This window comes from Trachypithecus francoisi, unplaced genomic scaffold (assembly GCF_009764315.1).
Source record: "Trachypithecus francoisi isolate TF-2019V2 unplaced genomic scaffold, Tfra_2.0 Lachesis_group8, whole genome shotgun sequence".
In the NCBI taxonomy this organism is placed as follows: domain Eukaryota; kingdom Metazoa; phylum Chordata; class Mammalia; order Primates; family Cercopithecidae; genus Trachypithecus; species Trachypithecus francoisi.
In genome coordinates, this window is record NW_022681473.1 from 103,506,989 (window position 1) to 103,521,094 (window position 14,106).

At 38.9% G+C, this 14,106-nt stretch overlaps 1 protein-coding gene across 6 annotated transcripts in view; it reads right to left on the minus strand.

Annotated features, from left to right (window-relative positions):
* CADM1 (cell adhesion molecule 1) overlaps positions 1 to 14,106 on the minus strand; it is a 336,635-nt gene that overhangs the window by 21,124 nt on the left and 301,405 nt on the right. For 4 of the 6 annotated variants that reach the window (XM_033207452.1, XM_033207450.1, XM_033207449.1 and 1 more), the window contains one exon: positions 3,555 to 3,587. The exons of the other annotated variants lie outside the window; for them this stretch is intronic. In XM_033207452.1, the coding sequence (XP_033063343.1) occupies positions 3,555 to 3,587 (33 nt within the window). The remainder of the gene's footprint in view (positions 1 to 3,554; positions 3,588 to 14,106) is intronic. 6 annotated transcript variants of the gene reach the window in all.

Consider the following 14,106-nt stretch of genomic DNA (forward strand, 5'->3'; position numbering starts at 1 on the left):
GGACACACAGGGCAGAAGGAACAAGGCACAAGACACAAAAGCGCCCACATATGAACAAAAACCATCACACGCACCCACACATCAATAACATAAAGACTACACCATCCGTGCGTTAAATCACTCATGCATTTCTCAGACCATGTGGTATCAGGATTTGGCAGAGTGGTTTTCGCATTGCTCAACATGCACACATAACACAGGATTCTTCCTGTCCAGGCCTTAAGGATGAGCTCCAAAAACACAAATGCTCAAGATCCTTATTCAAAGAAGATCCCTTGTGTCAGCCTAGTCTAAAAATCCCATTCTTAACACTCGTTTATCTTTACTATCAATTAAATCCTTAAAAGCACATTGTGGCTAATTGTTGTTTGGTTTTCTTTTTGGAGAAAATCCACTTGATTTTGAATCATGCCCATGCACTTCTAACCTTCCAATACATGCTTATTCCAGTCAGATATTGGTAAGAACAAATGGTCAACATACATCAACAACTGGTATAAACTTCATACATATGCTAGCAACACAAGCTTGAATAAAATATTTTAATGAGTCTTCAAAGGGAAAGCTTTAAAAATTGTTATTTTTTTCTTTTCCTTTTTATGATAAAAACACGGAAATACAGAAGGAAATCCAGTATGAAAACTTTTAAGACCAAATAAGATGGCCATAGCTGATTGACCTCATGTCTTGTCATTTAAGTTGCTAAGTTATCAAACCATTCAACATTTCTAGGCCCAGATCACCATAACAAACATCTCAAGATTATTCTCAAATGAATCTAAGTCAAATGGTTGCTGTAATGAAGAAGTTGTGTTTTCAGCTACAATTCACTAGAATAAAATCACTTCTGTATCCTCATCTCTTTGGAAATCTCAGATGCTGCTCTGTAATTTCCACCATGTTCTATTACCTTTTCTATCCTGACAACTGACCTGGAAGTTCTTCCCCCACATCAAGTAAAATTTTAGATATTATCTGGCTTTCATTACAGCTTCCTTGCTGTGGGTTAAAGAGTATGCTGTTTAAAATAGTGGCTGGAGCCCTTTGTCAAGATGCCACAAGGATTTTGGACAAGGTAAAGAATGTATTTATAAGTGTATTATACAGGGATCAGCCTAGATTATCTATCACTTTTCTATCCCTCTGCCGTTAAGAAGTCAAATTCGAAGTATATATAAAAAATACAATAAATCCCTTGGCTCTAGGTATATTCTTCATGCACTGCTAGTCAATAACATCTTACTGAGGTATCACTAACTTGAACATTGTCCCCAAATGAATAGGAAGGCAGTTGCTTCTCACAGTACACAAACATCTCTATTACCTGCCACAGAAATGCTATAATTAAAGTCCCATTCCAAGTGTCTCTTCCTTATGCCACAAAAAGAGATCACCTTCCCTTTCTCTCTCTCCAGGGAAGGACCTGATTAAAACTAGTACTCTAAAATCAGGATCAGCCTGTAGGTTAACTTCTTATTTTTCAGATTAGGGGACAAATTTCCTACTTCGAATAGCCTATGCAACTCTGAGACCTACGTCCACTAGAGTCACGTAAGAACATGAATTTTATTGAAGGGACCTAGAAAATAGAATTCTGGAGCTTTAGGAGACAAATGATCAATATTTCTTCAAGGATCTCTCAGAATTTAGGAATCATATGGTTACATTACATCAGGGGTGTCCAATCTCTTGGCTTCCCTGGACCACATTGGAAGAAGAATTGTCTTGGGCCACATATTAAATACACTAACAATGATAGCTGATGAACTAAAAAAAAAAAAATCACAAAAAAACTCACACTGTTTTAAGAAAGTTTATGAATTTGTGTTGGGCCGCATTCAAAGTCGTCCTGGGCCGCATGTGGCCTGTGGGCTGTGGGTTGGACGAGCTTGCATTTTATCTTGTAGTTAATTATAGTAAGCTCAAAACTTAAAGTATCTTAAAAAGAATACAATAAAATCTCTCTAACTACATTAAAATAACCCTTTTGAGAATAATTGATAAAAGTCAGGAGGTGCTCAATTAATGATGAAACCTACAAATAACTGAGCTTAATGGAGTGCAATGCCTGAGATGTAGCAAGCACTATGGGGCATTACCTTAGAAAGTGGAAGTTTTATACCTAATTGATTTCTCATGACTGTCAGCGTACCTGGCCCCTTTAAGTTATTTTATGAACTTGTCCCTTTGCACCAACGACCAGAAAGGGAGAAAGAAATAGGAATGGGGTGAGGAAGGATATATTGCTCAGTACTTACGCTTGTTTTGCTTTCTCAGAATAAGTCATAGGAAGTCAAAAGATGGGGTGACCTGCCAAGCATCAAGGCCTGACCTTCAAGGACAGGTCCTACAGAGCTTAGAGATTTTCCAACTGGTGAGTTATCAAATGTAGGACTCTAAGTGAGTCAGTGTGTGCCAGGAAATGTTTCTCTAAAAGTTGAATTAACTTGGCAGGGTTGGCTGATCACCTCTTGTCATTTAAATGATAGATTTCCACCCTGTACAACAACAGGCAAACCGATTAAAGTAGGCCCTTTACCAAATAATTCCCTTGGATTCAATTATTAAAATTCAGCCCAGTTTTAAACTAACATATCTTTTCTAAGCACAATCTTGTCAGGGTTAGATTTGAGCTAAGTAATAAAGTAATATACAGATGAAACATGATTCTCATTTTCTGATTGGAGAGAGAGAGAAAAGTTAATGGACTTATTCCAATCCAGTAAGTCATTGGTGAGATGGGGAAAAAGAGATCATATTTCCTCATGCCCCTCCTGAGCTTTACTCACTCAGTTTTTATCACTTTGTGGTTAAAAACGTATTACTATTTTACCTGCAAGCCACACACACACCACTAACTTATTTAAAGTCCCATTTAATGCTGATAAAATCGACATATGATATCATTCTTGGTTTGGAGGAGTTTTCTGCCAAATGTGAGCATAAAGTTATATGAACACATAGAGATTAGGAGTGAACCAGTGAGGGGTACTGGGGTAAATATGATTAGCAACATAATTAAAGTCATGACCTTTCTAAAGAAGAGCAATGACCTTCCTCATCATAAGCTCATGATTTTAAACAGGAATCTTCCTCCCTGGTCTACCCTTCCATCTCAACTTTACTAAGTGACACAAATGACTCCTCTTCAAGGTTTACTTGGGACTATGGCCTATATATAAGCAAAGCAACTGAGCCTTTAATTCAGATGTTACCGTTTTCCTGCAAATACTCCTTTGTTTGAAGCCCCATGTATTTCAAGGTTTGGTGGAGTTTTGAAAGTAAGAAGGACTCTGTGCAACTGAAACTCCTACAAATTCCAGCCACCCAGTGGGGAGAAGGTCTCATCTCAGATTGGGTTCATTGGCTACTGAACTCACAACAGAAATGACAAGACTCAACATCTTCTCAAACCTGAAAAAATTATAGTATATTTATGAGGTCAGTCTACTTGAAACACGATTTCCCTTGAAGACTACATTTCTCTTTTTCCCAGGCTTGCCTTGCCTCTCAGCAGCGCTGAGAAAGTAGATAAACAGTAATGTGATACCAACCGTGAACTGCTGGTTCTGTCGTCGCCGTTGTGTCTACAGACGGGAACAGAGGATTGGAGGAAGGGAAGAAACAGGAGGAACGGCATGCAAAAAAAGGGAAAATGGAAAAAAATGGAACAGATAATATATGAGCAAGCTTTCAAAGAACATCGCGTGACAAGCAATAATAAATGAAAAGCAAAAAGCATTTGAAGTGAGTTGCACTGTTTTAAGACATGCCTTGAGCTCAAAGCTGCGAGCCAGTGAGGAAAACAGTAAATTCTTTGGTTCTGGGGGTCTTGCCAGGACACATATATTTACTAGTCAATAGTCAGGTGGACATGCAAAGTGATGAGAAACACCAGTGCAAACTCAGTGGCTGGTAGATGGCTCTTAACGCATCAAGGCTCAGGACTGCGACAGAAAAGCTCAGTCGAAAGGCTGGTTAAACAATGGATTCATAACATTCAAACATTGCCTTTGTTTTAACCCAACCCACCCAGGCACGTGGGCTTCTCGACTGCCAATTAGGCATCATTGAATCAATCACACTTTTAGGATCCTCTTACTGCTTATGCTCAGATGCCTGCAGATGAATAGACAGGTTTAAGTTTTCCATCCAGTGTATTATTGCAGCACAGTTTAGCTGGAAAGTTCAATTAACTGGGAGGCCATGGCAATGAACATGTCCAAGGTTTTCACAGATTAATTTCTACACACACACACACACACACACACACAACCATTCTTCACTCTAAAGCTCTTAATGTTAAAATCCAAGAGCAGAAGCCTTTCATGAAAACATCCAAGTTCACACAATCTGCCAAATGCCACTTCTAATCATATGACATTCCAAAAATTTAAGTATCCAGCCACCCTTTCGCTCACAATTCAGAACCATGTTCACTGTTCTGAGGGGCCGGGAGTTCTGCTTTCATGGCCGGATTAGGAGAGAGTGCAGTTTTTTTTCCCCCATTGCTAGATGAACTTGCTGTGGAAGGAAATGTGTTTTGTCTCTTTCTTCTTCTGTTTCTGATGCTGTTCAAGTTTTCTCCTTCTTCTACCAGGCTTCTAAGCCAGGCTTGCTGTACTTGCTCCTGTTCACAAGAAATTCCTCCAAGGAGCTCAAGGAATTTTCTTTTTATTTTTGGCTACAGGGGAAGTGGAATAAATATCTAACAAAAGGCAGGGTGACATTCTCTTTCCAGAGTCATTTTCTCACTCTTCTAGTCAACCTCACCCAGGCACGTTCCTTCTACGATTCACTGCTGGCGAAAAGAAATGGTGATACTGAGACACAAGCTAGTCATCTCTAGTCAAACGGTGATGGCTGAAGTAGGATTCTGGGTTAAACTGCAAGCAGGTAGTTCACTGTCCTTTTGTAGAATGCAGCTACTTAGCTGGTAATTGCTTTCATGAGCTGTGGAGACTCCAAAAGACTTTCTGATTCAACACAGGCAATGTTTAAATGCACTGGAACTTCATATGAAACTTTTCTGGGGGGTGCAAATGAGCCTGGTGCTTCTGATTTATCAGTATGACACATGAATTCACACCGGCGTTCCCCTTCAGTTGGCATGCCTTCCTCAGGATCCTACACCATCAAAAATTAGATCCCTTCTAAGGAGCCAGAATTAACCAGAAGTCTGAAAGGCCAATGCAGCTTAATATTACTGATAGCTTAGTTTCTGAAGAATAGATGAAGGAAAGAGAAACATACAATATACCGCGTAAGAACAAAATACTTACAAGTCAAGTCTGTGTGCATAAAATAGCAGTAAAAAACAATACAGAACACTGTACAGTTGAAACACACTCTGTCACAGATTCTCCTGACACACATGACACATTTCCTTAGTTGAAACATCCAAGTGCAGCATTAGGTACTTTAAATTTGAGGGGCAGAATCAAATGCCCATTTGTACAGAAACATGGATATGCATGTTAATACATTTTATAGATAGGCATTGGCTCCTTTCCAAAATTACAAAAAAGTAATCAACACTCTGGCTCATTATTTTTGTAGTAGCTCTTCTAATACGCTTTCTTTTCTTTTTTTTTTGGGGATGGAGTTTCGCTCTTGTTGCCCAGGCTGGAGTGCAATGGCGTGATCTCGGCTCACCGCAACCTCCGGCTCCTGTGTTCAAGCGATTCTCCTGCCTTAGCCTCCCAAGTAGCTGGGATTACAGGCATGCGCCACCACGCCTGGCTAATTTTGTATTTTTAGTAGAGATGGGGTTTCTCCATGTTGGTCAGGTGGGTCTCAAACTACCGACCTCAGGTGATTCACCCGCCTTGGCCTCCCAAAGTGCTGGGATTATAGGTGTGAGCCACTGCGCCTGGCATATGCTTTATTTTCACCAGGTAAATAATTAAGTACGAATGAAAGAAGGGTGGGGGGTGGAGTAAAACCTAAGGGTTAGAGTCATCAAAAATAATATCTGAGCATTAACCAATGACCCCAATTTACTGTCTTCCTACATCACAACATCATGTCAGCTTTAAGACGAAATTAAACCAAGTAAAGCTAGGCGTCTGCTCCTAGGTGGGTACTAGAAAATAAATGAAGGAAAATCCACAGTGCATCTTGCTTCCCCGTTCTGGGGATGGGAAATCCATCAATTGCACCCAAAAGGGGGGGAAAGGGGGATGTTGAGAAGGAAAAACACATTCTGAAACGGTTAACAGCAAACACATGTTCAAGTCAAACACACGATTACTGCAGCTGGAAATGGCAAAACCATGATCAGCAATGGAGTAGGAGACTGCAGCAGAAACACAGGCCGGCTACAAAGTTCAGAGCAAGATTGAAGGTGTGTCTGGGGAGTCACTGACTCCGTTTCTCTAAGAGCATCTGGAATGCTACTTGAACAGAGGTTATTTTCAAGTAAAGAATTAAGAAAACATTCTTTAGAAGTAACTTTTTGCTCCCTGCAGGAGACCGCTATGACAGAATCTAATTCTCCTTCATAATTGCATTATGACTTCATGCAGAAACCAGACACCCTGGCTCTGAAGTGAGTGCAACTCTGTGAGGCAGGATTTATTAGGGTATCTTAATCAGAAAACCGGAGAAATGTGCAAACATGCCCTGTGAATCAACTTGTGCAGTTACCATATTGTTGGGTAACATTCTAAGTGTAGAGGCAAAATGCAAATAGTAAAATTTCAATATAAGTGATAAATGCTGCAATCAGCTTGAAAAATGAGAAAGGCTAATTGCCCTAACAAAGCCTTTTTAAAACCTCATCTTGCTGCTGCCTTAAAAAAAAAAAAACAAAAACCTTTGCGCTAGCTTATGAGAAAAACAGGTCACAAAAAATTGAGCTGGACTTATGGTGGTGTTGGGTTATATAGACATTTAAAAGGCCTAGCTGAGCTACTGTCTCTTATTTTAATTTTAATTACAAAGAGAGCAAATTTATTGCATATTTATTTTATATGGCCAAGAAAAAACAATCCCATCTTCTTGAAAACCCAGTAAGTGTGTACGGTCTTAATAGTCACTCTCTGGCTATTTTATGAGTACAGTCAAACAAGGTATCCAAGGAAGGGCCCAGCACTCTTATTTGAAAGATGCACATTCTACTCAATATTGACTTCTCTTCTTAGTCTCCTAGTCCTACAGTTTATCAGACCCCATCTTCAATAAATGAAACATCACATACATTTATTGTTGCAGTATATTTACAAAATAAAAAAAGCTCTGACAATGTGTGAAATTAGAGACACTAGCAATTTAACTAAGTAGCAAAAAAAAAAAAAAAAAATTACTGCAGGAGAGGCAGCTGGGCAATATTTAGTTGAAACAGTCATGTGTAAGCTCCACTGTGGCACATTCTAATCCTTTCATATGGATTCTCTCCAACTTAGAATTGTTCATTGAGTGTGACAGACTGGGGGTTTAAAACTAATCCATAAATTGGTCCATGGTCTCAAACACAACGGGTGCCATAAATGAAAATGAAAATCCTAGAACTAAATTAAATTCACAACCTTAAATATTTTTTCCCCCAATTGATCTGTGGTGCTCCTGCTTTACAATGCACAGACTTGCAAGCCTGCATTTTGGGGTGTGTTTGAGTAAGGTGTATATTAAAAAAAAATGCACGGTGTGATAACCCACAATCTACTCAAAACCAGAGCTTAATTGTAAAAAAATTAAATTCTCTCATTTTTGATTGTCATAAGCCTAAATGAAAGCATACTAAGCAGTTAGACATATTTTAATACACTTTCACCCAGTTTATTTTCTTAACTAAAGTCAATAAGAAGCCAATGGGTTTTCTTAATTGAATTCCCCTTCAGTTTGTGTTATGGAGGTGCTTTAAATCTAGACACTAGGATAGGCAAGGAATTCCCCTGACAATTTTATTTTCATGGTTGTGCTGTGCTGGCCAATATATATTAAATATATGTGTTTTTTTTTTTTTTTTTTTCCTCTCTCAAGTTATTTGAACTCGATCGAAAACAAAAATAACTGCCAGAAAATTAAACTCTGGAATTTATTTTCTCCTAGTTTCCTGGCTAATTCTTTCCATCTATGTTATGTTTTAATCAAACTCCCCTGTCTTAGGGATGGAAGAAGTGGATAGGAACGGAACGAAAACTAAAAGGCCCAAATAGGAGAGCCAGGATAAAGCTCTCTTCCTTGTTCAAGTCACCTCCCCTGTGAGTGAAGAGATTGTATGCTACAGAACAGTTCGGGGACGATTTTTTTTTTTTGGATAAGCAATTTCAAATTTTGTGAAAAGCTTCTTCAGAATTGTTCACTCGTGCTGTTGTGCCCCTGAGATCTTTTCATTTGCAAACCAGATGTTCTGCAAAATAATAGGAATCTGTATAGTGGTTTCATTTAACAAGAAAAACAATTCCTATATCATGTTGTGTCTGAATGCTCAGTGGAAGGGGGTATAGATAAGAGGAAGGCACAGGGGAGGGAAGGAAAAGAAGAGGGTGTTGCCAGGAGGGTAGTGATGGGAAGAGGAAACAGGCTGTCTATAAGTTGTAGCACATTTTTAAGTCTTGGCAAATTTTGTGTTAGGTATGGGAGGGCTGGGTCCTTCAGTCAAGTCTTTTATTTTTCACTACCAAGATAGCTCTAAATATTACTTTTTAATTCTGGGAAACCTGTATTCACAGTATTATTTGTTTGCATTGTTGATAGGTCTTTAGTATGAAAACATGTCGCATCTTTATCTCCAGGATTATTTTTAAAATAAAGAGCATAAAATTATTGAAATTATGATAGAGGCATTAAAAACTTTTGCACTGGCATCATATTTCTCATTCATTTTTCTTAAAAATGTGGGGTCAGGTGGCCTCCATCACTGTAGTATTCAAGCCGTTTCTCATTCCCTCCTAAATCAATATGGTCAAAAGCCGGTTAGCTATGTTGTTATTTGTAACAGGTTTACAATCATCAGAAAAAAAAAATGTAGACACTTAAGACAGTATGAAGAAAAATGGACATACACTTTTTGGAGTAAAAACTTGAAAAGGTGGCTTATTATATAAAAGATGGCTCATGAGTATTTACTAGTGCTCCCAAAACATTCTTGTCACTAGGCATACTGGCATATCAATAACACTTGATGAATATTCAATAAATGCTGAATGAAAAATAATCTTAATGAAGTAGATGTCAACTCTAGAAAAAAAGGCAATTTAGTAAACATTCTGGGATGAAGATGTGTATTTCCTAGCAAGAGTGGTCTAATCTATGCCTGGAACATAAATACACGCAAAATAAACACACATTGAAGATAGATGCTTGAAGTAACATTGGACCTTCATGCGTAACTTCCAAAATGCCATCCTTTCTTATCCACATTTTGTCCCTTCTTTGGTGGCACAGACCAAAGTCCACTGTGACACTCTCCTCAGCGTCTATGGCACCTTCTGCCTGTGCCACTGAATCGCCCCAATTGCACAGTATCTCTTATTGGGTTCCAGTGTGTGTAACCTGTTCTCACAACCGTATTATAAGGGGTTTAGGGAGTATTTTGTCTCCATAAGCACTAGCATAGTGCTGTACATATTATGGGCATTCCATATTTGTTGAGTGCATAACTAAAAGCCGACCAGCTCTTGAACCATGCAAATATCAATAGCAAAGAGTAGGAATCGTTAGGCTAAGACCCTGGGGAATAGCCAGCTCTATTTGGAGGAAAGCTCTCTATTATCATTTAGATGGTCAAGACCTAGACTCAGTCTTAAGGACAGATGTGCTTCTTTGCTTTGTACCTAAGGAGCTAAAAACATGTGCTCTGGTGTCAAGTCTCCCAATTGGGCAGATTCTATAAATATCACTGAAGGATAAAGGCTATACCCACCTTCTTTATTTATGTGATCAAATACACATTACAGATAACAAAAGCTTATGATTTCAGACCATGAAAGCCAAAAATAATAATGTGGGCCTGGGGGTAGGAATCATTTGCTACAAGGTATACTGGTTTTTGAGTACTTAGATACCAATAAGAAAAGCCTGGCTATTTTCTTTTCCTAGGAACACAAAATATTTAATTGGGTACATACTTTTAAAAAGAGGAAAACTCATTTAGAAATGACCTACTTCATTCTTATGAAAGGATTTTTAAATATGTTTCAGAATTTGGCTCTACAGCTATTCATTTCTTATTCTAAGGTGGTTTTAATTTTTTAATTTATGACAGTCACACGTATAGTGTGACCTCCAGGTTGAATTCCTCCCGGTCTGAATGTTCTCTGGAAGTTGCTAAGAGTATTTAAAACTGAGTGTGGAGTCCTTTCCATGATATTCCTCATCAAGCATCTAACTCAAGATGCAACCAGGCAGAAACAAAACAACAGCCATGCTAACTAGGAAGGGAAACGCAACATGTTTTCCTGGGATGATTACAGGAAAAAGCTGATCCAACTGGAAGACAGGGGCTAACACTATTATAGAAATGGGTAAGTTTATGTACACCTAACACGCAAAGTCAACTAATTACAAAGAAAGTTAAAAACAAGACAGAACAAACACTTCCTACTCACCCACACTCCCCCCACCTCCCCCTGCCACCCCAGCACGGCAGTTTTTCTTCTCTTCTAGTTTTTGACAGGAATCTGTGTGAAGAACTCTTACCCAGGGTAATGGCTGGCTGTCTCCATCTTTTAACAAAGGATTCCAGGGGCAATTTAAATTATGCAATTTATGCTTCCATATGACAGCATATATCTTCATGAATGAAACCACATGGACAATTTGACACAATAAAAAAAAAAAAAGGAACAGGAGCTTGCCAATAGCAATAGTCGAAACAGAAATATATGGTCAGAATATTAATATACAGGAAAGATAAGAGACTCCAGGGAACCTCGTGGCAAATCATAGTGAGGCTCTGAACGGCTCCCAATCTAAAACTGTTTTATAGTTGGAAAAAAATTTTAATGATACTATAATGGCTTCATGGCTTTAAAGCCACAACAAGTTGATATGGCAAGTTAACATTAAATACAGATGCTCCTTGACTTACGATGGGGCTATGTCCCAGTCAACCCACCCTAAGTTGAAAACATTGTAAGTTGGAAATCCATCTGATACACCTAACCTACCAAACGTCACAGCTTAGCAGAGCCTCCCTTAAACATGCACAGGACACTTACATTAGCCTATAGTTGGGTAAAACCATTTAACACAAAGCCTATTTTATAAGGTGCTGAAGATTTTACGGAATTTATTGAATACTGTACTGAAAGTGAAAGGCTGTATGGGTATGGTTTCTGCTGAATACGTACTGCTTTTGCACCATCCTAAAGTCAAACAACTGTAGGATGAACCATCATAAATCAGGGGCTGTTTGTATTCCTTTCAGTACTTTAGAGACTACAAAAATTTTTCCCTAGATAAGGCCACACTTAGATGCATCCCTTCATGTGTAACTCTCCAGACCTGCTCCGTATAGGGTAAGCAGGAGGCAGAAAACGCCCTGTGCTCCCACCCATGAGGGGTATGATTCTGGGTGGGCAAAGCAGAGTCAGATTTGGCTTATAATTCTTCTCTTTGAAGGGTCTCCACGACGAAGCTTTAACATGTTTCAAGAAAGTCAGGTGACTCAGAAGAGAATGCCAGTCTGCCTTCCTAACAAGGGGAACAATTGATTATCCTGGTTACGGAAGATAAAAGATAACACTTGAACATTTCCTTTCAGAGAAATCAGAAATCAACTATGACTTCTCAAGTTTAAAAATATTTTTCTATTGCATGTGTACATTTTTCTTGTAATGAAACTCTGACCTAGGGAATGGGTTTCAGTTATTGCATTTGACTGGGAGAAAATAAATAGATGACTGTGGACTTTTTCTTTTTTTTTTTTTTAAAGCTCAGGCTTTATGTTACTGTCACTGAATTTGGCTGTTGCAGCTTTGAAGGCTAATGGTGGCTGTAATGTACCAAACAGTGCAAGAGAGAAGAGGAGTGGACATTAATTTAGCTATCCATTTGTCAGGATTCAGTCTGGAAGATTTTTTAGGAACTAATCTAAATCTAGGGGATAGCCTGGACCTTTAAAATGGGACACAGAATCATTCAGCTGCATAACCTTTAATCTGTTTGGAGAAAGGAGCAAATGTTAAATTCTACAAGTGTACTTTCTGGGCAAGATAAATATATATAAGACTGCTTGTTAAGACACAGTAAGCCTAGAAGATCACATCCATTAAGGCAACGAATTCTACAATGTTGTGTTAGTAGCAATTTTAGTTTAACTACTCTTGGGTGTGCCAGTGAGATTCTGGGCATTCAGTACCACAAATGTATTTTATGTGCAGGGAGGATTCAACTGCTAACATCAAGAGGCTAAAGTGCATCTGTGAGATCATCTTACGTTACCTTGAGCTGAGAGGCCAGTAGCAGAGAGACAGAAACAAAGACAAGTTTCTGTTAGTGGTACCTTTGATGTGGACAGAAATAGAGCATTGTTTATTTTTTAAATTTCCTCTTAAATGGAGTCTCTGCAGTCGGAACTGTGATAACAGTGAGTTGTAGCTGTTTGAGGACATAAGATTAGCTTTAGTCTGGAGTGAAGGATTAAGAGCTGTGAACTGAAGCGACTCTGCTGAGTTGCTGAGATTGATTGTGAGGGGGGAGGAGTTCAGTGAGTGTTAAGAAAGGTCTTAAAAAAAGGCATAAGCTAGTGAGAAGGCCAGCCGCAAATGAAAAGTGTTGTTCCATATAAAAGAGAAATGTGGTGTTTATATACAGCATGAATAAGGTCTCGACTGCCTTAAAATGTAAAACCTGGATAGCTCCCTAGCTGGCACCTTCTAGAATGAGTGGTAATAAATGCTGGCTCATACCTGGGCAAGTTCTGCAGAGATAAAATAGACTGCTGATATGTTTTCTTAAAGGGTTAACATATGTAGGGCAATGGAGAATTAGGCAATACATTTTATACTAATATCTAAAGGGCCCTTCACAAGAGTACGAGTCTAATTTGGTTTATGAACTGGGTAAGAGGCAAGAAATCTGAAAAGGTAAAAATCTAGTTCTTAGTATGAAAAGCTGATAGCACGGTTACTCTGGAAATCAGAGTTAGGAAGAAGCATCTTTGATATGCTTATGAATGATATAGAAAATGGAAGGAATCAATTCGCTAGACCAACGAACTGAGTTTACTTAAGTTTACAGAGGGAATTAACAAAGAGCCAAAACAGAAACACACACAGACAAGAATCTAGGAAGCAGCCTGGTTGGAGCTGAGTTTAGAGTGAGACATGAAAACCAATTGATGGATTTTCAGAAGATTTTAAATTAAGTGCTGGCACTGATGGTTTTGTGACCAATGTTGAGAAGCATTGGCCTCCTTAAGGGTTCTCTTTGTTCCACTGTAATGGGTAGAAAAGTGAAGAAAACTGAGAGTAGACAATCTATTGTTATATTCTGTCAACTGATGAGGCCTCCTCTTTCTTCGAACACTTTGAATTTTCATCATCTCTATCTTATTGACTCCCACGAAAACTGGAAATGTCTCCAGCATGTCAATGAAAAGGATAGCAATGATATCTAGGGTGCTAAAAAGGAGCTGACCATGAAGGGTGGGGAGTCAAATACTCAGTGTTCATAAAGAAGTCCAGTCCTTGCAGTCTCACCAGTTAACAAAATGCAGTGGAAAAGTTACTCTTTCAAGAGATTTTTTTTTTTTTTTTCTCACAGAATAATTAATTTCACATGTTTTTGTGGTTAAGTCCCTGTAAACACAGGTGGGGAAGGTCTTATCTATGGAAATCCTTCATGTCAAGTGGACCTAGTATGGCTGGAAGCTTTCCTACTTAGGTAGGCAGAGGAAACCCCATGGCTCCCAGACAAGCCACATCAAGCAGTATGAGAGAGCCACTGGATGCCAGAAGGGCTGGATGGCATGCCACCTCCCTCAGTGACAGAAACAAGAGACAGTAAAACTCATGCTGAATAAGAGTTTCAGACAGTCCAAAAAGATAAAGCCGCAGAGTTAGAACCACAGTGGCTGCCTCTTCCACTCCTCCAATATGTGACCGAGGGCAGGGAGGGGCACGCGAGTGCTCAGCATGGAAAAGACAGTGACTCCCT